This window comes from Panthera tigris, chromosome A3 (assembly GCF_018350195.1).
Source record: "Panthera tigris isolate Pti1 chromosome A3, P.tigris_Pti1_mat1.1, whole genome shotgun sequence".
Taxonomy (NCBI): Eukaryota; Metazoa; Chordata; class Mammalia; order Carnivora; family Felidae; genus Panthera; species Panthera tigris.
The window spans coordinates 103,526,683-103,552,876 of record NC_056662.1 but is presented as its reverse complement, the minus strand read 5'-3'; the positions used below and the strand labels follow the sequence as shown (position 1 = coordinate 103,552,876).

At 48.9% G+C, this 26,194-nt stretch overlaps 1 protein-coding gene across 2 annotated transcripts in view; it reads left to right on the top strand.

The window, feature by feature from the left end:
- The window catches only part of LOC102968763 (two pore calcium channel protein 1-like), a 40,874-nt gene extending 18,488 nt beyond the window's left edge, over positions 1-22,386 (top strand). For both annotated transcript variants that reach the window (XM_042982032.1, XM_042982031.1), the window contains exons 8-19: positions 202-328; positions 2,339-2,540; positions 11,051-11,195; positions 12,629-12,814; positions 14,074-14,138; positions 15,262-15,349; positions 15,905-15,974; positions 17,972-18,191; positions 18,343-18,433; positions 19,975-20,088; positions 20,323-20,447; positions 21,656-22,386. In XM_042982032.1, the coding sequence (XP_042837966.1) occupies positions 202-328; positions 2,339-2,540; positions 11,051-11,195; positions 12,629-12,814; positions 14,074-14,138; positions 15,262-15,349; positions 15,905-15,974; positions 17,972-18,191; positions 18,343-18,433; positions 19,975-20,088; positions 20,323-20,447; positions 21,656-21,801 (1,579 nt within the window). In that variant the 3' untranslated portion in view covers positions 21,802-22,386. The remainder of the gene's footprint in view (positions 1-201; positions 329-2,338; positions 2,541-11,050; positions 11,196-12,628; positions 12,815-14,073; positions 14,139-15,261; positions 15,350-15,904; positions 15,975-17,971; positions 18,192-18,342; positions 18,434-19,974; positions 20,089-20,322; positions 20,448-21,655) is intronic.
- The last annotated feature ends 3,808 nt before the right edge of the window (positions 22,387-26,194 follow it).

Sequence of the window (26,194 nt, the reverse complement as noted above, 5' to 3'; positions counted from 1 at the left end):
CTGTTCCGCGCTAGGGGCGGTGATGGCTTTGCGACCCCATCACACGGGACCGCGCCATATGGGGGAGAATCTGAGTGAGAGAAGCTTTTGCCGTGCCTCGTGCCCGTGGGTTGTCCATGTGGGATGGCAGCTGAGGTCAGCCTTTTATGCACTAAGGACCTAGGCTGTGAAAAACCGTGCAACATAATTCTGTCCTTCTAGGATGCCTGCCTATAACTTCAACTGGTGGTACTGTCTGTACTTTATAACCTACACCATCATCAATACCTACATCTTCATGTCCGTCTTTCTGGCCGTGGTCTACAACAATTATAGGAAGCACTTAAAGGTAAGGTGCATGAGCGGAAGGGGGGTGGGGGCGGGCGAGGATAGGCGCGCGGGCTGGGTGCCGTGCCAGGGAGGCCGGCAAACGCATTGGTTCAATATCTGAAAGGGTGCTTTTTCTTTTCGCTTTGGCCAATCTGAAGACTTATTTGGTGTCTTGCTCTATTCTGCTGGCTAAGATGCTTCTTTACCATTCTTTGCAATGGGTCTGACAGTGTTTCTGAATTTTATGTACAGTGGCAGGCTATTGCTGTACTCATTGCTTTTAAGGCATTCAATTGCTCATGGTTCCTGGAAAGGTTTTGTTAAAAATGGGAGTTCGGGATGTTCTCCAAGCTTCCACTCCTTTTTCCCTCTCCAGCAAGAGCAGAAACTTCTTAAAGCCAGCGGTTTCTGCCCCGGTGCCTGCCTGTTAGATTTACGTCTGGAGAATTCCTGGAGGCGTTGGTTGGGCGGAGGCTTCTGAGTACTTGGGGGTGGAGGATGTTTTATTTACAGCCTGGAATCCACCAGGCTGCCTCAGCCACATCACCTGCCCGCCCTCCACTGCACATATCTTTGCTGGGTTGTTTTTTCTTGTTGTAAAACTAGTTGCACAGGGAAGCTTTTCACCAAAGGATGATTTTCCTGAAGGGAAGACATTGGCTTTTGGCTTCTGATCCTTTTGGTTCTGTTCTGAATTTTTCATTGCATAGGGAGGGTCCCACCGGGGAGCAAGGAGAAATTCAGGGAGAACTTGAATGTTTGCAACTATGGAGAAGCAGGTGGCGGGGCTGAGCCTGTTGGTGGCAAAATGGCCTTTGAAGGTGACTGGCTTGTCCACGTCCTGAGCAGTCTGTGTACTGCCGGGACTTGAGCTGCTCCTGCCCCAGAGGCCAGGCCTCCCAGAGACCCTCCTGTCTCAACTTCCTCCCTCTGGGTGGAAGGAGGTTGTCCCAGAGAGTCTGGTATGCTTCTCCTCTTTTTTTGCTGCTGGGAAGAACTGTTGCTGTACCTCCCCCAGCCCCAAGGAGGTGTTTCTTTGGGTAATCTTCTGCAACAGGGATCAGTCAGCAAACATCTTAAATGTGCTTTAGGTGCCCAGCACCGCACAAAATTCTGAGGAGTCAAAAATGATTAAGACACAGCCCACACCCCTCTGGGGCGCCTGGGTGACTCAGTCGGTTAAACGTCGGACTTCGGCTCAGGTCATGATCTCATGGTTCGTGAGTTCGAGCCCCGCATCAGGCTCTATGCTGACAGCTCAGAGCCTAGAGCCTGCTTCAGATTCTGTGTCTCCCTCTCTGTCTGCCCCTTCCTGCTGTGCTCTGTGTCTCTCTCTCAAAAATAAATAAACATCAAAAAAATTAAAAAAAAATTATAGTCTAGCTGTGTAATCAATTAAGTGATGACAATACTGCGGGGAGCAATCAGAGTGGGCATCAGGTGGCTGATTGTAACCCGAGGACGGCTGTGCAGCAAACCACCACCCCACCCCTCCCCCCACCCCCCGCTTCTGGAAGATTCCCTGTGCTCAGGCCAGATGGCAGCTCCGGGCAGGCCCTGCTGTCTTTCCTGCCCTGGACCTCTTCCTTCCGGACCACTCCTGGCCTAGTTTCACTTCCCTGACTTTTCTCCTCCTCCCTTCTCTTTCTTGATTGACTTAATGGTAGATCTATCTTCTCCCTCTCTGGGGTCTCCCTGTGTCTCAGCAGCACACCCGATTTCCTTCCTTTCTGGAAGCTTCCTTCCTCCTGGGCAGAGTGGAGTTGGGACCAGTCTGCCTCCTGCTGCTCTGTTTCTCACCACACAGATTATCCTTCACGGGCTCCCTCATTTGAACTTGGTAAGATGAGTTCTGTTTATGCAGACGGGTCAGCTGCGTGTACCTGCAGGGAGGGATTACATACCCGGCATGTTAAGAGACCCAGGGGGGCCTTCTCTTTGGCTGTTCAATTACCTTGAAATGTTTAGGGTAAAGAAACAAGGCTTTCTTGAATCTTTCTCTTAAAAAACACAATTCTATTTTTTAAAGAATGAGATTCGCAAACTGGCGTACCTGAAACGTCACAAAATGATAGAGGCGTTCAACATTCTGAAAGTCAAGGTGGGCACAGAGTTTGTGGTCACGGAGGCCCAGTGGAGGCGGCTGGCCAAGGTCGTGGCACCACACATCAGCAGTCCCCACCTGGAGCTCCTCTTGAGGATCTCCGACGAGGGACAGAAGGGGCACGTGGGTAAGAAGGCTTGGCTGCTGACATTCCTCTTGGCTGTGTTCAGAGCAGGCAACTCCTGGGGCACCTGGGGGCTCAGTCGGTTGAGCATCCGACTCTTGATTTCGGCTCAGGTCATGATCCCAGGGTTGTGGGATTGAGCCCTGCACCAGGCTCTGCACTGAGCGTGGAGCCTGCTTTGAGTTTCTCTCTCTCAACCCCCCACTCGTGCTCTCTCTCCAAATTAGAAATAAATAAATTTTTTAAGAAGTGGGTGGCTCCTAAAAGTGATTCGTAAAACAGCAGTACTGTTTTCTTGTTTTCCTAAATTTGCAAATAAAAATGTGTATTGGCACTCCCCGCTGGCAATAATCCAGTGGAATTCGGGCCCTCAAAGCTGTGTTCTGACAGGGCTGTCCCCGTGGGAGTTGTCACCATGAGCCATCCCAAAGCCTTTACCGTGTAACGGTCATTCCACCACTGACTCTGCTTTAAGGACAGAATCTAAAATCAGAAGAGAGCTGTGGAAAGAAACGTCTACATTGCATTCCATATTTGAAAGTAAAAGGTTGAAAGTAGCCTAAAATTCATGTATTAATGGTCGGTGGCTATTATGAATAACACTTCCTATCTATGGCATGCTTATCGTGTGTGAGCCATTGTCATGATTGTTTCCTGCACGTGGTGTGTACGTGATCTTCCCCCTGACTCACTGAGGGGGGGGATTTTTGTGATCCTCATTGGTCAATGTGGAGACCGAGACTGGGAGAGGTTAAGCAGTTTGCCCAAGGCCATGCAGCTGCAAAGTGATAGAGGCCATCTGACTCCAAGGCCCATGTTTTGCATCATTGTGCTAAACTGCCCCAGATTCTGATAGTCGCATAATGGGAAATTTTGGCGACATTAACAATGACTGTGAAGATAAGACAGAAATTCAGAAAGATGTGAGGTGACTAAAATACATCCCAAACTGTGAAGCACCCTCATTTCACCTGTTTCAAAAGAAGTCTAGATGGAAACCCACCAAAAGGGAGCGGTAAGTGTGACAGGATGTAAATTTACATGAGACGAGGACTCTCAGACTAGTCCCAGAGGAGCCAGAGGCCTCCTTAGGGCTCTGTGCACGTGTGAGAAGGAAAGCACAGTGATTCTCTGGAACTTACATGCAAAAAGGAGAATGAAAAGACGTGTGTAGTAAGGTACCACTAAATGGGTGGTGCCCACGTCTTCCAGTGAGAGTTTTGGACCTTGGCTGGAGGAAGGCCTTTGCCCTCTTGAATTAGCAGGATCTGGCTTCCTGCTGAGCCCTGAGCATGTCTCCTCAGCCACCAGCTCGAGGTTGCAGCTCGGAGCGCCTGGTCAGGAGCCAGGCTTCTCAGAGCCTGAATGACTGCCTTGGTGGCCCCCGTTAGGGACTGGTGGTGGTTGCCTGTGCCCTTCAGCATGCCGGGATTAGGGTTCTGCTAATGGTGGCGAAGGGTGACTGGTGCCCGGGCAACCCCTGAGCACAGTGCTTTTTCATGTCCAACCTGCCATGGACTGATAACTTTGGTAAAACAGCAAAAATCAACACTCAGAAAAATGAAGTTACAAAGTGTAAAGTCCAAGTCCCATTTTTTCATCATTAGAGTCCGTGGACAAGATCCTGGCAATTGTTCTACAAGTTTCTGTATTCAGCACTTACCCCACAGAGGGTGGGGAAGACACGGACAGGGCCAGCTGTGGCCCAGGGACATCTGTTTGAGGACCACTGCTCTTGAACTTAGAAGAGAGGGTTGGGACTTGGGTCCCCTTGGAGGTCCCACCCCACAACCGGGGTGGAGTGGCTGGTCGGTTCAGTCAGGTGTTCCCAGACTTCGGCCCCTCTGGTGTTGAGAATTCTTCCCTGATGGTTTAGTACCTCTGCTGCTTCTCGATGATTGGGACTCTGAACATGTTGATGAATCTTCAGGGCTTTCTCAAATTTCTTTGCAATTCCTTCTGTAAGGTGAATTCCTGGATTGCCATTGAAAGGTGAGGTGTTCCAAACCTAGGGCTGGGGGCTTTTCGGAGTCTTTGTCTGTCAGGCATGGGGAGGCCTATGCACTTGGGTATCGCCTGCCCATGCAGAAAAGATACACATGGTCACTAGGACATACTCACACGAACGTTTCTTTGTTGATAAAGTCAGTCCAACTATTGGTAGTTGTTTCCCAAGTGGGAGTACGGACTGCTTTTCTTTGTCTTGACAGCTTCTTCCATGTTCTGGGCTATAAATAGGCTGGCTTTTAAACGATACCATTCAGCTGTGGCAGGGTAAATATGGAGCTTACCAAACACATCCAAGTTCTAATGGCACCCCTACTTGTTTGGATGTATCATTCCATGAATTACATGAGGAAGAGGAGGGAGGAGCTCTTTGATGCTCCCGCACAACTTTCTGGAGAGTGCCAGTGAAGATCTGTGTACAAAACACCACCGCCACCACGTGTCCATCGGCAGAGGCTCTTCTCCGAATGTGGGTTGTGATCTGGCACAGGGTGAGGTCTGTAAGAGTTACCAAAGGAGGCTGGTCAGGGACAAAAGGGAGCAGAGGAAGGGAACAGAGGCATGACCAAAGACTGCTGTGCTGTAGAATGTTTTCAGGCTGGCCAAGGACAGCCATAGCAAGGGGAATGTGTGGACCAGTTGACATTATAACTCTTCCAGAAGTGAGAGGCCTCACGTCCTTCCAGGGGTCCACAGTCATCCTCGAGATAATGGAAGTCAGTAGAAGTGTTGCAGACTTGTGAGAAATAAGAGAATCTCCTCGGGAAAGGGCTCCAAATCCAGCTCCCTGGGGCAGAATATAGAGATGGAAATGACCAACCTTCCCTACCTCATGCGAAGAGTATAATGGGCCTGTTGTGAATTTTATCTATTCATGTTAATGTTCATGACATACACATATAGTCAATACCAATGAATATGCTTAAATGCCAGTGTGATTTGAAGCTTGAAAACTCTTTTTTATAGAATGAGGTAAGACAATTATTATATAACATTTTAATGTGGGTGTTCTAAGAACAAATATATTTATACATAGGGACATAGCGTTTTAATTTCTTTGGAAGTCTTTAGGTAAATCCAGATTCTTGGCTATTTATCTCAACATTCATTAGTCCAATGCCCCCAATTCAATCAGTGATTTTTTTTTTTTTTTGAGAGAGAGAGAGAGAGAGAGAGAGCGTGAGCTGGGGAGGGCCAGAGAGAGAGGAAAACACAGAATCCGAAGCAGGCTTCAGGCTCTGAGCTGGCAGCACAGAGCCCGATGTGGGGCTCGAGCTCGTGAATCGCAAGATCATGACCTGGGCCGTAGTCAGACACTCAACCGACTGAGCCACCCAGGCGCCCCTAGAAGATACATTTAAGAAACCATAAGTAGTTGATCCACTACTGCTGATATTAAGGATTTGTCAGAGAAGTAGAAAACTCTACATGCTGTGTCCACATAGTTGAAATGAGTAACTCTACAGGGCCTTGTGATTTATTTATTTATTTGATGTTTATTTTTAAGAGAGAGACAGCGTGAGCAGGGGAGGGGCAGAGAGAGAGGGAGATACAGAATCTGAAGCAGGCTCCAGGCTCTGGGCTCAAACCCACGGACTCTGAGATCATGACCTGCGCCGAAGTCGGATGCTTAACCGACTGAGCCACCCAGGTGCCCCAGGGCCTTGTGATTTACAATATTGTGTGAGATTTACACAAGTTGACTGATGAAGATCCAACTTTTAAAACCACAACAGTTTATATTATGCCACATGGTTCTTAACCCATGGTTAGATTTATGAACACCTAGATATTAGCTGAGATCATGGCACCCACCGACCTATAAGATAAGGATGAGGGGTGTGAGAAGTTCCAGCCATTTTAGCCTCTTTGGAGAAAAGAAATTTTACATGAACTAAAATACCATATTTCAGTTTTTATTTACACTGAATAAAATCAGGAAAAAGACACGAAGCACATTTTAAACCCTAAATCATAAAACAACTTAGTCTACTAGTTTTTCTTTATTGGGAGCGTTAAGTCAATTTGGATTAAAATTTTAAATTGTTTTAGTTTGATTAATGAAGTAATTTTATAATGTTTTAAGTTTTAGTCAAATGTCTTTAGATTTAAACTTTTTAACCAGATCTTTAAAATGTATCTTTTTTAAATTAAAAAAAAACAAATAAATTATAAACCATAAAATAAAATAATAAAAATAAATAAAATGTATCTTTTTACCAAAAAAAAAAAAAATAATAATAATGAAGGTTATTCCCTCCCCACCATGGACTCTCTACAATTAACTGTGGCTCTATTGTTAATTGCACATCTTTGTAAAAAAAAAAAAATTTAACTAGGTGCAGACACTAAGGACAGTAAATGAAGTGATGGTTTCCATCTGAGTTTCTTAAAAAATTATAGAAATGCTATTTAAATTAATAGTTCATTGTTTTATATATTTTATGATCGTAGGGGCCGGACTTTATAAACCAGTTTGTTAATTGGGGGTTTTATTCGGAAGGCACATCTGTCAGGCAGAAAATCATGTTAAGATTGGTTCACATAATATTTAATTTCTCTAACATTTTTAATATATTTGTGCAAGCTAAGAATTTGTCACAGGTTTTGTTAGAAGAAGAAAAGGCAATCGTGGAGCTTGAAATTCATTCCCACCTCCCCCCACCCCACCCCAGAGGGTGTTTTTGTTTGTTAGTTTTGTTTATTTTTTTAAGGGATAGCACATTTCAAGCGTAAAGAATTTTTCACTGATTTCTTTTTTTTTATTATTATTATTTTTTTTAACCTTTATTTATTTTTGAGACCGAGAGAGACAGAACATGAACGGGGGAGGGTCAGAGAGAGAGGGAGACACAGAATCCGAAACAGGCTCCAGGCTCTGAGCCGTCAGCACAGAGCCCGACGCGGGGCTCGAACCCACGGACTGTGAGATCGTGACCTGAGCCGAAGTCGGCCGCTTCACCGACTGAGCCACCCAGGCGCCCCACTGATTTCTTCATCTTGGGAGAATTCTTAGGTCTCTATTCGGAAGTTAAGGAATGAAGTGTTTGCCTTAAAACAACGAAATTAACAATCCGTTGGGAAATGTTTCCCTGCCGGGTTGGCAGCACTACCATAACAAGGTACCACACGCCGGGCGGCTTAAACCACAGAAATTTATTTCCTCACGATTCTGGAGGCTGGAGGTCCAGGACCGAGTTGCCAGGGGTTGGCCTCTCCCCTTGGCTGTCAATGATTGCCTTCGTGCGTCTTCATGTGGCCTTCCCTCTGTGTGTGTCTGGGTCCTAATCATCTCCTCTTGTGAGGACTCCAGTCATACAGGATTAGAACCAACCCAATGGCGTCACTTTAAGTTACCTCTTTAGAAGAGGCCCCTCGCCAAACGTAGTCACTCTCCCAGGCCCTTGGAGTTCAAACTTGAACACGCTAACTTGGAGGGGACACAGGTCAGCTCATAAGACCTGGTTTTCTGCTCCTGGCCGTAGATTGTTATCCTCCTTGAGAACTTTCTTCTGTCTAAGGTTAACCTCCCCCAGCCCTGCACACAGATAATCTTTGAAACCTCGAGTCCTACTGTCACTTTGTCAAAAGCTTAGACTTGAGAGCATTTGCAGTTCTGGAAGACAGAACTGCAGTGGTTTTATCTCATCTGCTGCAGACTTCCCCGCTCACGCCATGTGAGCCCCTAGTCTAAGGCTCCAAGGCCACAGGTGGCACCACATTGACACAACTCACCTGAATGTATTTCTCTTCTTCCCTAGTGGCCCTGCAGACATTCAGCAGAAGCGGCTCATGACCTTTTGAGCAGGTTAGAGGCAAGTGAAAGAGGTAGGCATACACCCTCGAGACATACCCACAGGACCCTGCTGTCTTCTGACTGGCTCATGATTTGGAGTCAGCGAGAAATCTGGGTCCTCGGCCCTTAGTTCTGAGCACTTCAGAGATGTGGCAAAAAGAAAGTGCCAGTGAGCTTATGGCTCAACAGACTTCCCAGCATTTTACCTTTTACCAAACAGCGGTGTTGATGTAAATATTGTTACCAGGGGGGGCGCCTGGGTGGCTCAGTCAGTTAAGCATCTGACTTTGGCTCAGGTCACCATCTCACGGTTCATGGGCTCAAGCCCCACGTCGGGCTCTGTGCTGACGGTTCAGAGCCCGGAGCCTGTTTCGGATTCTGGGTCTCCATCTCTCTCTCTGCCCCTCCCCCACTCACGTTCTATCTTGCTCTCTCTCTCTCTCAAAAATAAATACTAATTTTTAAAAATATAAATATTTTTACCAGGGCAGACACATCTTTACAGAAGACAGCCAATAAGATCTGTTGGCTTTTAAGAATCATAGGTTGTATTTTACGGGATATAGCAGTACTTTCTAATGTCTGATTGTCCAAAAGTCTCCTGGGTTCAACTAATACTTTCAAAGACAGTTTTAATAACAAAAAGTTGACCAGAATTACATGCTTCACAGTGGTCTCCAATACTTCTCTGAACATTCTCCCGCCTCATCAGCAGTTATGAGCATTGTGGTTTCTAAGGCTAAACACTGGAATTTTATTAGTGCTCAGTGTTAAAACTTAATCCAGTATTAAACTGAGAAGCACAAACTTACAAATATGGGAAGAAAACAAAGAGAATACAGAGAGAATAATGTGTCTGCAGCAAGGGTTGGCAGACGATGGTCCACAGGCTAAATATGGCCCACCACCTCTTTCTGTAAATAACGTTTTATTGGAACACAGCCATGCTCATTCATTTATGTATTGTTTATGGCTGCTTTCATGCTGCTCAGCAGAACTGAGTAGTTAAAACAGAGATCACATGACCTACAAAACCTAACCTATTTACTGTCTGACCCTTTACAGAAAAAGTTAGCTGACCTCTGATCTCCGACATAGAATGCCAGATGTATACAAGGGCCTTCTTAACATAAAATTACTATGGTTTTGATTCTCTTTGTTTTTTCTTGTTCTACTCAATCTTCCAGATTAAAAGATGTGAACCCAGTGAGACTAATAGATTCCCTTTTGGTGTAAGTTACTTAGTGAATGATGTTTTGACTGGATTCCCTGTCTGTAGGTCACCCAGCTACTACCCATGCTTGTCATGTCACTGTCCCCCTAACCACTGATGGTGATCCAGGTCCCTGGATCCAAGATACCCTGGCACCTAATTCTCCAAGGCTACCTTTCTGCCTGAGCAGGTGTTACATGCCTTTGGCTTTTGAGACATGTATGTATATTTTCCTTCTAACTCTGAAGACCCAGGAACTTAGATATCCTAAGATTATCTATGTGTGTTTTTTCATCTAACTTGATGGACTCCTGTTCTTTCATGTTCTTGGGACCACGAAACTGTTAGGGAAGATAGCAACATGAGTGTGTAACATCACTCAAGTCTGTGTCTGATTCAGGCTCCTCGCTCAGATGAGGCCACACTTCTGACGGGGCTGAAGTCTGGGTTTCGGCTGATGGCGATTCCTCATCGTCTTTCTTGCATAAACCACGCTATGGTGATAAGCGTATAGCCATCATTCATCATTTACTCCCGAAAACTGGAATGGAGCTGCAGACATCTGCCAGGCTCTCTGAATGAGAAGCCTTCTGGGATTTAAAAGCACCCGCCCCAACTTGGCCCGTTGTCTCAGCTAGACCTGATCTGCACCGGCAATTTCTTTAGCTTTCTTCAAATTGTCCAAACGTTGACTTCGTTTCTAAACTTTGTTTTCAAAGAAAACTTGGAAAGAAGTTGTAGGAGGTTACAAGAAGCAGCAGCAACATTCTTTACGTATCCTGATTTGATCCGTTGATGTGATATTCTTTAGGTTGTATGGAGCAGGAGGTCACGCATGAACAGGGTTGAGGACCAGCCCAGTTGACTCCTGGCCAGCATCTGACCTGTCTAGCAGGGGGGAGGTACGCGGGGTGGTGGAGAAGAGCCTGCTGGCCCTGGGCATTCGGTGGGTCTGGAGAAGACCAGCTCAGCAGTCATGCGGGGCCAGGTTGGTCAAGAAAGCCCTGGCGAATCTTGGCCTGGCTGGTGAGCCCACTTGTGGAGAAAGCTGTTGGTTTGAGTGAATCCCCGAGAAGGGGAAGAGAAGACGATAGGGGATTGAGGGGAAGGGTGTGGATGACACCTACCTTGAAGGGTTGGTGGAGAGAGAGGGGAAGGAGAGTTGAGGCTGGAGAGGCAAGTCAGGCAGAAAGCAGGGATGGCCCACGTGAGGAGGAAGGTGGGTGGAAGGCAGGGAGGGAGGCAGCGGCATCTGTGAACTGGCGAAATCACATGCTTGGGTTGGCTGCCTTGGGCTGATTGCAGGTCTGAGTGAGTACAGGTGGGGGTCTCTGCACTGGCTGGCTCCTTGGCCTTGGGCCTTCCCTTTGAAGCTTCAGATCTTCACCTAGGCAAGACAGATCCAAGAGTCTACGCTGATTTGGTATCACCCTTGGAACCTTAGCGACACAGTGGCTGTGTATTGGGGATCTTTTTTTTTTTTTTTTTTAATTGCAGACAAAGTGAGCTTTCTACGCTTGGCCGATCTCCTCAACATTCAGGTGGTCACCATCAACATCAGGAGACACCCACTGGAAGACTGGATGCCTCGGGTATACCGGTCATCTGCAAGCCTCTTGGTCCAGAGGATGGTTCGGCACAGGCAAGTGAGATGGGGCCAGTTTTCTCTCAAGTTACTTTCAAAATGGAGGCATTTGCAAATGCTGTCTGGACTGAATACATTTCATTCTTGAAATTATAAATCAGCCCCCTGCTTGCTGCTTTTGGTTTCTCAGGGAGGCTTGCAAAGGGTTCTGGATGTGTTTATTCAAAAGGACAGCCTTCTGGATTATGCTTCCTTCTGCCCTATTTCCAAAGATGCCCAAGGGCCACAGACTAGATGTGCTGTCTGAGCCAGAAAAACTGACCACTCTCTGAAATCAGAAGGTTCTAGCCTCATCTCGAGTCATTAGGAAGTTGATGTCAGATATGGCACTTTGACTTTGTAAAGTCTGTGGTAAGAACTCCTGAATTAGAGTCATTGGAATGGTCATCAAGAAGATCATCAGTTCTTTTATTCTCAAGCAAATGGACTCCGGAAAGAGGCATTCATTGTGGTTGCAGATATTATATTTCATATGCGTGGCCCAGAGTATCCCTATCATCAGAGGCTCGTCCTCTTGCTCTCTGAATTTAGTGTTTCATAGAAGAGAATGGTTCAGAAGTCCTTGAAAGTGTCTCAGCCTGTGACGCAGGCACCCCATATCCCTTTTCGCTGTCCATATTTGGTATTTATCAAAGCCCTTTATGTAGAGACTTCTTCGCATTACTCCCAGCCTTGAATTACTGATGTGTTTCATGTACTGGATGTTTGTGTGTCCACCTGTGGCATCCTGAGCTGGGTCCTGGGTCTAGAGCTTCACAGAGAACAGTGGGGTAGGAGCCCCTCTTGTCTTCCCAAGGGTCACCCCGTGTTCTCTTACGCACAGGGACAGGCACCTAAGCAAAGAAGCCTGCTCTGTAATTGAAGAGTCGGGTCAGAGCCCAGCTATCATATTTTTTCACCCATCTCCCCCCAGACTTGGTGAGGAGGATGGACATACCAGTCCCCTGGAAGGCTATGTGCCTTAGGGGTGAAGAGGCTTTCAGAAGCTTTCTTAGTTAAGGATGTTCATTTTCTAGGGACAAGTAGCAGAGGTGTAATGATCCCGTGCTAAGCCCTAAACCCTCTCCTTGCCCCAGTTCTGCCTAAGCTTTCACCTGATCCAGGGACTGTGCCCCCAGAGGGGAACCTGGGAAAAGCACGCCTCTATACCCCCTGCTTGCTGAGTCTTCATGTTCTCCTTGGCCGGAAGGGCTACACCAAGTATCAGGGTTGGCAGGTGAATTTCAGGACCCTGGCCGTGCCGGAACCTTCACTTACTTGAGTCACAAGTGTGCATGTGTGTGCGCGCGTGCATTGGCGGGACGGGGGTTGGGGGCATCTCGTATTCATCACATTGCTGGGAAACAAAGTAGCCCCTCTAAGGCTCTGAACATGCTCCTTTTACGGAAATGTGTGATGACGGGATCTCTTCTTTTCTTCCCTCGTGGCAGGATTTTTGTCTGGCTTTATGATGTCATCATTCTAATAAATGCCATATTCATTGCTCTGGATGAGAGAAACCCCTTCATTTCCTACGCAGAATGGCTTTTCCTTTCTCTCTACATTATTGAAATTCTCCTGAAACTGTACACATACGAGCCCAGAGCCTATTTTGGCAGAAGGCAGTTCTGGAACTGGTGAGCATGTGTGTTCTGGCGTGGCAGGGGGTGGAGGGGGCAGAGGCCCTGGGCGACGAAAGGGGGTTTTCTCTCAGTGTGCGGAATATCGTAGTTTTTCAAGCTCCAGCTGCCTGGTTTTGGGGCATCTTATAAGGAAATCTTGGGGGGGTGTGTGGAAACATCTGGTTCAGGCAAAGCTGTTATTTATGATGTGAGTTTGAACTGACTCTAGCTAAAATGAGAATTGCAGATCATGACATCCTAGATTCAGAAAGGATCTTAGAACATCATACCCAATGAGGCAGTGCCTTCCATAGCTGCCTCAGCCCACTCCGCAGTCTTTTTATCAGAGAAGTTGGCAGATGTGGCTGGACAGTGAGACCGTCAGCAAGCTTTTTCCCACATTGGGTGTGTCACCTGTGGCCCTTTCTTCTCCAGGCTGTGTACCTCCTGGTCTTGAACTATCACCCACATGCTGTAGACCATCTCAGATGCACTGCGTGCATTGGCGGGGTTGGGTCTTGGTGGTCGCTGCTCTCGGTGCCAGGAAAGTCACTGGGGATGCATGTGTGGCCAAAGAGGAACTAGTTATTCTCGTCCAGTGCTGTGGCACGGCTGTCCTTTGATACTTCTGTCAGGAAGGAAAGTGACGATGTGATGAATGTCCCCTTTAATTAAAAAGTTGCAATGTACCCAGTAAAGTTAATACCAAGAAAAATTATGCCATGTGTTCAGAAAATGTGTCAAAGTATTCTTGCAAGGACACGGTAAAACCTTGGACTGCGAGTAGCTTGTTCTGGAGTGTTCCGCAAGATGGGCAGACATTTCTGATAAATTTTAACTTGATAAACCAGCGACGTCTTGCAATACGAGTCGTACATGACGCCGAACATCACGTGATCACAACTGAGCCAGTGGTTCTTGAATTTCACTTTGGTATTCAAGGGCTTTGGATTGCAAACATGTTTCCGGAATGAATTATGCTCACAAACCAAGGTTTTACTGTATATCATTGTTTTGTAAGACAAAGTGATAGGACTTGGTTGATTGCCATGAATTCCCTCGGGTGGTTCATTGGAGCAGCCAGTGAATGGTCATTGGATCATTCAAATGTAGTATTCCTTGCTTCATCTCCACTGTTCTAAAAATTATGGAGATCAGTTTCATGGCCGGCTCATTGCTTCGCATGAGACTCGATTTAAAGTTTTCTTGGGATCAGTTATGTCCTGACAGGCCCTTCCCTTGATCCTTCACCAACTTTGCTTCTGCACCATTAGGTTTGATACGCTGATCATCATCGCGGCCCTGGTGGCCACTGTGGCCAACACCACCATTCAGTCAGGTCAGTGCCACGGGCTCTCGGCTTCACCACCTCCTGGGATCGTGCATTCAACTGGTAGCCTTTGTGGAACATCCACCGTGCACCACTAAGGTGTTTGGGATGAGGCAGCGGAGATACAAGAGAATTCGTTGAAAAACGTGCCGTGTTCTGAGAGGGATGGTAGCCTTGTTTGTGGTTTGCTGTATATTAGAGATTTCATTTGTGTGCATCCATCATACCAGATAAGGATCTGGTCACCTCCTCTCCAAAACTGCCCTCAGTCTCATGGCTTAACCTCCATGTCCATCTTGGCCCCCTGCCCATCTGGGTCCCCTCCCATGGTCCAGCTGTAGCCGGAACTCTGCATTGTCCCTTGCCCACTGGCCTCTTGTGTCTGCACACACATTCCACCACCATTGTGCACACTCCTTCCGGTGGACACAGAGGGGTTATTGAGAGATAGTGCAACAACTTCTTCTCCTTCTTCTCCCTCATCCTTGTCCTCTTCCTCCCCTCCTCCTCCTCCTCCGTCTTCTTCTTCTTCTTCTTCTTCTTCTTCTTCTTCTTCTTCTTCTTCTTCTGTTTATTTATTTATTTTAACAGGAGAGAGGGGGCCAAGAGAGAGGAAGACAGAGAATCCCAAGCGGGCTCTGTGCTGAGGGCCTCCCCAACGCAGGGCTCCGTCTAACAAACCGCGAGATCGTGACGTGAGCCGAAACCAAGATGCGGACACTTAACCTACTTAGCCACCCAGGCGCCCCAAGATAGTGCAGCCTCTTAACATAACTCTATGAAATGAATATTGGGGAAGGAAGGGCTTGTTGAAATGTGTTCTGTAGAACCTGATCCACAGTCTTTCTTAAAGACGGTCTGACGTCTACACCTCCTCTCATGATTCTCTAGCTCTAGAGGTGGGAGGGCACGCCCGGTGTGGCTTTGGCGGGGGTGGGCTGGGGGGTGGGGGTGAGTGATTCCAGGAGCACTTACTTCCTCATTGCTCAGAGCCACTGCCCTGGTCTTGAAGCCGCATCTCTCCCCAGTACTTACGGGGTCTCAGACCTCACTGAATAAAAGGGACGAGCCAGAGGCACCCATAAAATGGAATGTTACGTGATGGTGGGGTTTCTTTTTTTTTTTTTCCTAGCAAGAAAATACAACAGTCAGCAGATACTGGATATTGTGCTGATCTTGAGGATACTCCGGCTCTTAAGGATCATTGTCAGCATTCAGAGGTAAAGATGGAGCGACGTGCACTCTGGTGGTTCCCACACTGGAGCCGGCCGGAAACCCCTCCCGCCTCAGAACTATAGACGCACCCCGTTACGAAGCCGGAACGTAACCTGTACGGAGGACCTGGCGTTCGCTTGGGGCCGGGGGGCAGTGGGGCAGGGAGGGAAGTCAGGATGGTGACGGGCACCCACGTGGCAGCTCCCTGAGGGAGCTTCTGTCACCCACTCTCATCATCCCTGTGACCCCTTCCCTCAACTGCGCAGGCTGCACGGTGACAGAGTAACGGCGGCTGCGGCGGCAGCTAACGCTAACCTGAGTGTGCCCGCCGACAGCCCTCGATGTAGGGGCTTTTATCATCCTTTGTCCACAGGTGATGACGATGGAGCTCAGAGAGGTTGAATGGCTCCCCCAATGGTGCACAGCTAAGAAGGCAAACTCCTGACAGGATTTAAAGAACAGATCCAGGACTGGGGGAAGGGATATTGAACCAAACCCGCCAGCCTGGCGTCAGTTTTACCTTGCGGCTTCCCTTGGGCCGCCTCTCGGTTTTATCCTAGGTTCCGGGTCATCGTGACGACCTTAATTAACATTGGGCCCACGATACTGACGTTCGGGGGACTCGTCTTGGTAAGTGGCTTGTCCTTGGTGCCGATCCACGTGAAGTAAGCGGTAAGATGCTCATTCTTGGCAACTGTCCGTAAGCCTTATTTTAAGTGAGGAAAAGAAAGGGCGATTAAGCAAACGAGACCCACTGGTTTCTAGTACTCCTTTTTTTTGAATTATCCGGTGCCTGCAGACCCTGGGCATGTGCCAGTTAAGGTACACCGGCGACTGGGATAGACACCAGAACTTCCGCGGCTTAACACAGTCACAGTTTCTTTCTCGCCCACGGTCTAGGCGGGTCCTCCTGGCTGGCAGGTGCTTCCCAGGGATGTAGGTTCCTTCTGGCTCATGGCTGTGTTCCCCCCCCTCCCGCCCCCGCTCCCGCCCCAGGCCTCAGATCCTTCTTCGTCCTGCTTGTGGCCTCAGATCCCACCGCAGGGAGGCCAGGGGGCTGGTGTCTCCCGCTCAGGAGAGATTCCGCACCGCGAAGGAGGGAGCTCGGATACCGGTGGACACTCTTCTTTTTCTTTTCTGTTATCACAGTGAGAAATCCTATTAGTACAGAAGAATGAAAGGTGGACTTCCAGTCATTTCCAGCCCCCACCTGCCTCTTTCCCAGATACGATCGCTATTCAGTGTTTCTTGTTACCCTTCCTAAATATCTCTGTGTCTGCAACAAGCATACCACGGACATGCATGTCTGTGTCTAGTTTATTGTTCAGTCTAATGGAACGATCCACAAAAGTGTGCACACCTTTCTTCCACCTCCTAACCTTGTCCCACGTCCTGGAGTTCACGTGTGTCCGTGTAGGCTCTGTGAGGGTTAAGGGTCCCACCGGAGAGGAGACTCGGGAGCACATCTGACCAGCCCCTCTACTGACAGACCTCTGAGGTTGGTCTCCCCTTGTGGCCGTCACAACTGACGTGGTGAGGGCCATTCTTGTACCCGCCCCTTAGTGTGCTTCTGTACGCGGATCCGCTAGGTCAAGAGGGAAATGTGTTCAAACTTTGCACGGCTTGGTGGCCAGTTGCCTTCCCAGAGAGTGCTCCCTGTGTACCCCAAACGACAGCGCATGACAGCCTGTTTCTCCACGCCCTTCGCACCCTAACCAGGGGTTCATTAAGCACTGCCCTGTTTTCCAGTCTGACAGGGGAGAAGATGGCACCGTGTTGCTTTGACATGCGTGTCTTTCGCATTTCATGAGGCTGAGCGCCTTCTCCGTGTTCTTTTGGACAGTTTTGCTTATCTTCCCGTGAGCAGCGTGTTCGTATCTTTGGTCCATTCTTCTGTTAGTTCTTAAATATGATTTGCAGGAGTGTTTTGCCGATTAAGGAAATTGGCTATTGGTAAGTTGTTTATAGTGTAATTACTTTTCCTTCTCTGTCACTTGTGTTTTGAGTTTTTCTTTCTTACATAAAAGCTTTTTGGGTTTTTTTTTTTTGTAGATTTTTTATGTTTTGTTATTTGTCTATTTTGGGGGCTGTATAAAAATTGACATTAATTATATAGCCATATTTGTTAGTCTTTTATTTTACTGTATCTCGTTTTTATGTCATGCTTAGTGGGGCCTTTCCCTACGCACTTCTTTTCCCCCCAGTTCCTTCATGGTTTGTTTTTTACATTTGACCCTTTCGACCCTTTGGAATTTATTTTGGTATAAAAAACAGGGTGAAGCCACAACGTTACTATTTTTTTTTCCTGGGGGACCAACCATTATTTATTGAGTATTTAACCCATTAACTTGCTAGAAGCTTTGGTTCTGATGCATAAGCCCATGGGAGAGGTCACGGCGTGGTCCAGCTGGCCATGTGTCCTCTGTCCCTCCACGGACAGCTCAGGCTTCTCCAGCAGAGTAGCCGATCAGTCCACCCTGACACTGCCTGGGACTCGGCTGGGGAGGGCAGCCCTTTCTGCTGGGCGCACGGACTAGCGATGTCCCCAGCCGGCCTCTCCAGCACGCCCCTGGCCCCGTGATTCTGCAGCTCGGTGCGCCCCCTGGTGACCAGTGCTGCCGTCCTAGGTGGTCTACTACGTGTTCGCTATCATCGGGATGGAAGCATTCCATGGCAAAGTCCGGTTCTCTGACCCGAATTTCACCAGTCCTGATGCTCTGGTGTGTGGGAACCCAGCCTTGAAAGATTCAGCATTTGCCCGAGACAGGTACTGCAAGAACAACTTCAACGACCTGGCCTCCTCGTTCATCGTGCTGATGGAGCTCACGGTGGTTAACCAGTGGCACAATATCCTTTCTGAGACGGGCCCGGCTGCCTCACCGGGGCTTCTTGGGGTGGGGCAGGGGGGTGGCGCCGAAAGTGACTTCCAGGAGCATCGGGGGCGGGGGGTGGGGGCACCTGCCGAGTTCCCTGCAGGTTGACGTCCTTAGCCTCCCACTCCTCGCGGGCGGCTTTGCCCTCGTGACTCACCAGGCGGCAAAGCTGTACTTCATCGGCTTCCACATCGTGGTCGTCATTCTCATCGTTAAGTGAGTCTCTTCCCGCCACACCGGCCGATTCCACATCTCCTCCCTGAGCACGTGTAACCAACCGCTTTACCTCCCTTCTCCCGTGTTCCGTCCACCTGCTGTACGTTGTGGGTCGGCACTGGAAGGGACACAAGTCTTACTTGTGTCCACATTTGTGCCCTCGTTGCCTGCCAGTGCGGTGCACCTCTGTGCATAACACGCATCTCATAGTCTCAGAGGTTGTTGGGGTCAGAAGGACTCTGGGGTCCTGGCCGGTCTCCCTCCCCTCCCCCGCCCAGACCGAATCCCTTTAGAGCATCCCTGTGAATGCCGGTCCCCTAGATCACGGGAATGCTCTTCCAGAGAGGTTTCCCGACTGCCATACCCCTCGCACGGCGGTGCACCTGCAGCCCCTGGGGTGACCTCCCGGCACCACACCGTCCTTGTCACATCAGGCCTGCTTTGGCCAGCCACCACTTTACTGACTTTGGCTCGGGAACGACTCAAGAATCCTGGCCGAGGAGGGGAGGGGAAGAAACCCCGTGGGTGGCTCCGATCAGGCCTGCTCGTCCTTACACGGCCTGAATGGAACACGTAGTGGGAACAAGAGAGAAACACCTCCCTGGGTGGCTCTTACAGAGGTTGCTGGAGCGCTGGGACCCGTCAGGGCCAACGACGTGGGAGGCTGTAGGGACGTTCCTGGTCCTCTCCTCTCAAAAGTGTGTGGGCGCCGTGGGCACCCTGGGCTCCATCATCATCCCTGTTAAGGCAGAAGAGGTGAAGGGTCTGAGATTCCTCCCTGCCTGCACGCCAGCAGGTCAATCCGCACGTATATACCACGCGTACACACAGGTAGAAGGTACGGCACCTTGGGTCAGAGACAAAGACGCTGTATTACTCATGGCGAAAGCAGCGGCAGAGCAATATCCCGTGTCCGTTCCCCGAACCTTCGTCCACAATGAGCAGCGTGGTGAGCACCGCCTGGGGTGGGAATGCAGGAAGGAGCTCCAGAATGAGGAAACTGATCTTACATAGGGCGGCTGGGGACCTGCCCATCCTCCCCTCTGGAGAGGGAGAAAGGGACTTTAGTTTCACCTGGAGTGGAAGCAGACCCCCAGGGAGGGCAAGGTGAGTCTTTGCTGGCCTGGGCTGTCTCTGTAGGGGAGGCGTTGTTGAGCTTTACATCCTGGAATGTCTCCGGGGACAAGCATTCCTGAGTCGGCTCTCCATGCCTTTGCTCAGACAGCCCAGACTGTGCAGAAACTTGACATATTCATAGAGAATTGTCTACCAACAAATACTTGGCCTAAGCTTCCCCTAGAAACAAACCCATTTTCTTTTTTAATATTCACTGTTTAAAGAGGTTATAAAAGAAGATTTTCCAAGTGAATGAAAGTTGTGCCCAATCCTCGAGAGATACTGTTTGTCATTCTTTCCTTGTGTGTTGTATTTTCTTTGCCACAATAGGCTGCCTTTTTATTTAGGCTCACACACTCTTTGGGTCCAGGCTTCCCTGTCACCTGGACCTCGGCTAACGCCCTCTACCTCTTCCTCTTTCCCAGTATTTTCATAGCATTCATCTTGGAGGCATTTTTTGTGGCATATTCCTTAGAGAAAAGTGAAGTAGAAACTGCTATCGAGAAGAAGATTCAAGAGCTCGGAGTGGGAATCCAAGAGTGAGTATTGTGTTCCCCTTCGTGTAGCTCACAGAACTTTAGAAGCAGACTGGCCACGTTTAATCTCTAAGTGTCTCGTGGCACCCAGCCTGGTCCTGTGGGTCAGTTCTCCGGGACCTTCACTGTCCGGAGCCCTGGATGTGGCTGGACAGTAACACGGGGCCTCGGCTGGGAGGACACATGCGGGACTCAGCTGAGGGACCTGACCCTGTTCATGTCTCTTCCTCCTTGAAGAGAAGAAATGCAGGACGGGATGCTCGTTGATAACGTGGATGCTAAGGACAGTGGCTTTAGTGGGGACGATGGAGACAACAAAAGGAAGGACCTGAAAGGCTTGTACTTCAGAATTGCATCCAAAAGTAAGTTTTAAGGGTGCCTGGGAGGCTCAGTTGGTTAAGCATCTGACTCTTGATTTTGGCTCAGGTCATGATCTCACAGTTTGTGAGTTCGAGCTCCACGTCGGGCTCCACACTGCTATCGCAGATCCTCTCTCTCTGCCCGTCCCCTGCTTGTGCTCTCTTTCTCTCTTTCTCAAAATAAGTAAACTTGTTTTAAAAAAGTAAGTTTTAACCCAATGCAAAACTTCCTCCGATCCACGCTCCTCACTGCAGCCAGAGAGATGTTTTCCGAACGCAAATCTGACCTTCGGTGTCTTAAGGATAAAGACAAGGGCAAGGGGCGCCTGGGTGGCTCATTCTGCTGGGCGTCCAACTTTGGCTCAGGTCATGATCTCACGGTTCATGGGTTCGAGCCCCGCGACGGGCTTTGTGCTGACAGCTCAGAGCCTGGAGCCTGCTTCAGATTCTGTGTCTCCCTCTCTCTCTGCCCCTCCTCTGCTTGCCTTTTCTCAAACATTAAAAAAATTAAAACAAAACCAAAAAGACAAGGTCCCTTGTCGTGGCTGCTGCAGCCCATATGTATGCCTGGTCTCTCCTTCTCTTTCTCAGCCTTTCTTCCTTCCCTCTGTGACTCGCCATGCTGGCTGCCTGTCATTGATCTTTGAGTGACTGTTTGGTCACCGTCTGTCTTCCTTGTAGACTCAAAGCTTCCCGTCGGGTGCAGGGCCATGTCTTCTTGCCCTCCGCTGTATCCCCAGGGCCTCACGATGTGCCCGGGACGTGGGGGCCCTCAACACCTATTTCTTTAGCCATTTTATTCTCAGCGAATTAGCGGTTGGCTGAATAACCCACAGCAACCTGCGTGTCAGTTTGGTCTCTGGCCGAGGCGCGACCTCCGAGTGAGCAGCTCAGCATGGCCTGCGGGAGCAGTGGCGTGAGCAGGGCGCCCTTACCAGGCGTCACCCTCCTCCATCCTCCAGGGAGCACCTTCTCGGGCTCTAGAGCTCTGGGTGGCTGAGGAGCGCAGTGGGGTCCGCACCAGCAGCGATGAGTGGTTCTTTCCTGACTTTTTTATCCTTTCTTCCAAAGAGCGTTTGGCTAGCCATGCTTAGAGCGTCGTCTTCGACTCAGGGGCCATCCTTCTGGAAAGCCCAGCTCTGCCCGGGCCGAGTTTTCCCCTTCCGGCCCCAACACGTGCCAGTTCCGTGTGCCTTTCTCCCTCCTCCTAGAGTACAGGACCGTGGACGCCTTGCTGCAGCAGATGTTTGAGTCTGAAATTGCCCCAGAGGAGGAAGGCCCTTCCTTGGATGAGATTCTGAACTTTTCACCCGGTGACCTGTATCCCAAGAATCCCAATTTCGAAAACAGTGCGTGATCCTGGACCTTTAAGGGTGCACACGTGGAAACCAAGCTAGGCGGCCATCCCTTCTGGCTTATTCTATCTAGAGGTGATTTTCCCAGCCCAGGTCGCTCTGTGCTGTGACCAGCCTGCGCATCGGCCCCTCCTGCCCTGAGCCACCAGCTGAAAGGTGTGGAAAGGCTGCTTCCGAGTGCCCCGCCTGGGGTTGTTCTGAGGTCTGATCAGGGCAGTAAGGAGGGGGAAATCTTGGAAGAGATTTTGAGGGGCACTGATCATACACATGGACCTACACGTGTGACGTCCCTTCAGTGGGTGTGTAAAAGCTTTTCATTTATTTTTATGTGATATTTTGCGATTCTATTAAATCACATGCTACAGTGTTACGTGAATGAATTTTGAATACTTACATATGGTAAAGGAATATATCTAATACAGTAGCTTTTAGATGTGGTGTTTATTCAAAATGAAGGAAAACATGAATGCGAAAATAAAATTCTGTGACAGTGGCTTCTTTTTCCAGGGAAGGCTCTCAAAGCTTCTTAATGTTTATTTATTTTTAAGAGACAGAGACAGAACGTGAGGGGGGGAAGAGGCAGAGAGAGAGAGGGAAACACAGAAACTGAAGCAGGCTCTAGGCTCCGAGCTGTCAGCACAGAGCCTGACGCGGGGCTTGAACCTGTGAACCTGAGCCGAAGTCCCACGCTTCACCGACTGAGCCACCCAGGCGCCCCCCTCAAAGCTTCTTTAATTACATTACAATGATAGCTAGCTTTTAAGTAAATCGGTCTCCGAGGTCACTTTCTCCAGCTGGAAGTCCCCCAGTGCGGTGATGTGCTCCTTCCGGGAAATTAAAAGGGATTTATCTTATTTATTAACCGAATTTCTAACTGTGGTAAAATACCCATCACATAAAAGTTACCATCCTAACCAAGTCGAAGCGTATATAGTTCGATAGTTTTAAGCATATTGACGCTGTTGTGCAACGGGTCTCCAGAACTTTTTGTCTTCCCAAATGGAACCGCAACCGGTCAACGGCAACCCCCTCTTTCCGCGCCCCCCCCTCCCCGCCCCGCCCCTGGAAACCACCATTCTGCCTTCCGTCTCCAGGACTCTGACCGTTGTGCCTCGCAAGTGCATTTGAGCGAGCGCAATCCTTTGTGAGTTGTCAGGGTATGACTCATTCTTCTGTACCTTGTCACGGGCCCCACTATAAAGGGGCCCATGACCTGAGGTGCAGTGAGACCTGAGTCATGTGTCACGTAGGGGTGACATCTGACGCTGGCTGGGGAGGGATTTCTTTTCCTTGTTTCTGAGGGTGACCTCCGGTGTAGGAGCAGGGCCAAGGTTTCGGGCACCCACTCTGGGGCCAGGTCGCCCGGTGTCATACCCCGGCTCCCCACCGAGCGTGCTACTTCATCTCTCTGTGCCCCATTTGCTCACGTGCACTTGGGGTAAATGGTACCTCCGTCCCAGGAGTGCAGGAGTGAAGGAGGATGAGGACGAGTGGCACCCCGACCCAGCCGCTTCAGCGTTTGCTCTTACAGATTGCTGTTCCTGGTTTAAAGCCACGCCTGGGGTCCGGCGTTGGTGCTTTAGAATTTTCTTACCATGACGCTCCCCAGGAGGTGGGGCATTGCTGACCCCTCTGAGGGGATTCATGGAGCCCTGCCATCCTCCGGATTGCTCCTATTTCTTTGTATATCTAACATTTATTGTGATGTCAAGTGTGACACTAAATGTATCGAGTGACAATTTCTTTAACTTGAAAACATGCTGGGCGTTTTTCGATTACAAACTATGCAGTCATTGTAAAAAAAAAAAAACCAACCCAAAAAACAATGCCGAAATAATACAGTAAAAAGACAAAAGTTGCTCTTTCTTCTTCCTTCTCCTGACACCCACCTCCCCTTCATTCTTACACTGACCGTCGGACACCCGCCTTCCCAGTGGTGGTGCTGAGTTTATTTTGTATCCTTCTGGAAACAGATCTACCCATTTACAGTCATGTGTATCATGCATATGAATGTAGGGTATATGGCTGACCCTTGAGCAACATGAGGGGGTAGGGTTGCAAGTCTGCATAAACTTTTGACTCCCCGCGCCACCCCCCCCCCCCAGGACCAAACTTTGCTAATAGCCTACTGTTGACCAGAAAAGCCTTACCAATAACATAAACAGTTGATTAACACACAATTCACATGCTATGTGTATTATATACTATATTCTTACAATAAAGTGAGCTAGAGAAAAGAAAATGTTAAGGAAGTCATAAGGAAGGGGTGCCTGGCTGACTCAGTGGGTGGAGCACGAGACTCTTGATCTCCGGGTCGTGAGTTCGAGGCCCACATTGGGTGTAGAGGTTAAGTAAATAAATTAAAAACAAAAGAAAGTCATACGTAAAATACATTTACAGTACCATACTGTAATTATAAAAAAAAATCTGCTTATGTGTGTACCTGCATAGTTCAAACTCATGTTATTCAAGGGCCAAAGGTAATTGCATTTCTTATTCTAAGAGGGATGTCATGACGTTTTTCCTACGTATTATTCAAGAATCTTTTTTTACTTACCAGTGTTTTTTATTGAGATACGTGTGTGTTTGTATATACGCACACACAAAACGCTATCAAGTGTTCTGTACCATCAGCGTTTCGTGATTCATTGAAAGCTTTACTTATTCATAGACCTATACATTGTTCCACGTGTTCAACATTAAACGGTAACAGAGTAAACCTTGTCACGTAATTTTCTTCATGTGTGACTCCCTTGGGTAGGAGACTGGATCCCGGTACTGTGGACGTGCAGCAGCCCCCATGGCCACCAGGGGGCCCCCACGGCCCCTCACCTCTGTGAACAGTCTCAGAGCAAGGGGAACAGGAAGGAGTTGTGGCTGTGATTGGCATCTTTCTCCAGGTCTGTCTTCTGCCTTTCAGTGAACTTGTCACCCCCACGTTTTGGCACACGGTCTCCCAGCTGGACACTTCATTCCTGTCTCCCCGGCAGGGGGATGGGACGACATGACTGATCAGACCTGCGGGCCGTGAGCCCAACTGGGGCCTGCACCTCACAGGTCTTGCCCTGGGGAGCAGTCTCTGTGTCTTCTCCACCACTGAGAATGGCAGCAATTCGAACATCCTGGAAGCCTTCTGTGGAGGATGGCAGGGTCAGTGCCAGCATGGGATCGCTTACCCCCAGACTGTAACAGGAGCTTGAAATCACTTCTGTTTCCTCTAAACTGTGTGTGTGGGTTTTCCGTTACAGCACCTTGGCCTGCCTGTAGCCTACCCAGCCCAGAAATGGGTTTGTCTGAAACATTCTGGAATGGAGCCGACAGACAGGTGGACTGACTTGAGGGATCAGGGAAATGGACGACCAAGGACGCTGACCTCCTGGGATGAATGGCAGAAAAAGGTGTGAGTGATAGCTTTGCAGGTGAACTTACACTGGGCCAAATGCCCGGCTCTTCAGGGGCTCTTACTTCTGATAGGCAGGAGTTATGCTTGTAGTTCCTTCACGTCTTAGGAAAAGTAAATTTTAGAATCATTGCGTTAGACCACAGATAAAATCCAGAGGGAAAGGGCACTGGTAACAGTAATCTCCGAACTTCCTACGTGAGCAGATTTTTTTCTTAGAATGTGGAGCATGGGGCCAAGAATGAGTAGGAAATGCCTGGACCCAAGATAGATATTAAATTGGAATCTATGCCGAGTCAAGCCAAAGTTTGAGCACTTGGGATTACTTGCACCCCTGCTCAGCTTTTCAGGAGACACAGATATTGAATAAGACCCAGCCCCGTCCTCAGGGAAACTTCGGTCTCATTAGCGGAGTGAGCCCGAAGTTTCCTCCCTCCCAGAGCTGACTTCGGATGCCTCATCCATTTCAGTTGCCCTTTAGATGCACAGCTTGTTTCCTTGTGCAGGTAAACAGTGCATGTGTGCGTGTGTGTGTGCGCGTGTGCAATCCGGACAACCGATTTATAATTAAATGAAGATGGTTGCTATTGTTTGTACTAGGTAATGGATAAAACAAAACAAAACGAAAACTATTTGGCTGAAGTGCTTAAAGTAGCTTACTTTGCTCAGATCGAGCCTTTCTCCCTGGAGACAAGGCCGTTGCTAGGAAATCAGACTGTGAAGTTTATTTAAGTAAAGCCCTTGGCATAGATCAGACACCAGATGGGCGACGGCAGTGCTGAGACGACACTGTGGTCAGGTCAAGGTTGTTGGTGTGAATAGCATGGACGATATTTGGAGTGTGAGAGAAGCTGACAACCCAGTAACAGCAAATGGGTGGATGGGAACAAAGGACAAGTCAGTAGGGGCTGGACGCCAGCGTGCCTGGGTGGCTCAGTTGGTTGAGCATCCACTTTGGCTCAGGTCATGATCTCGTGGTTCACGAGTTCCAGCCC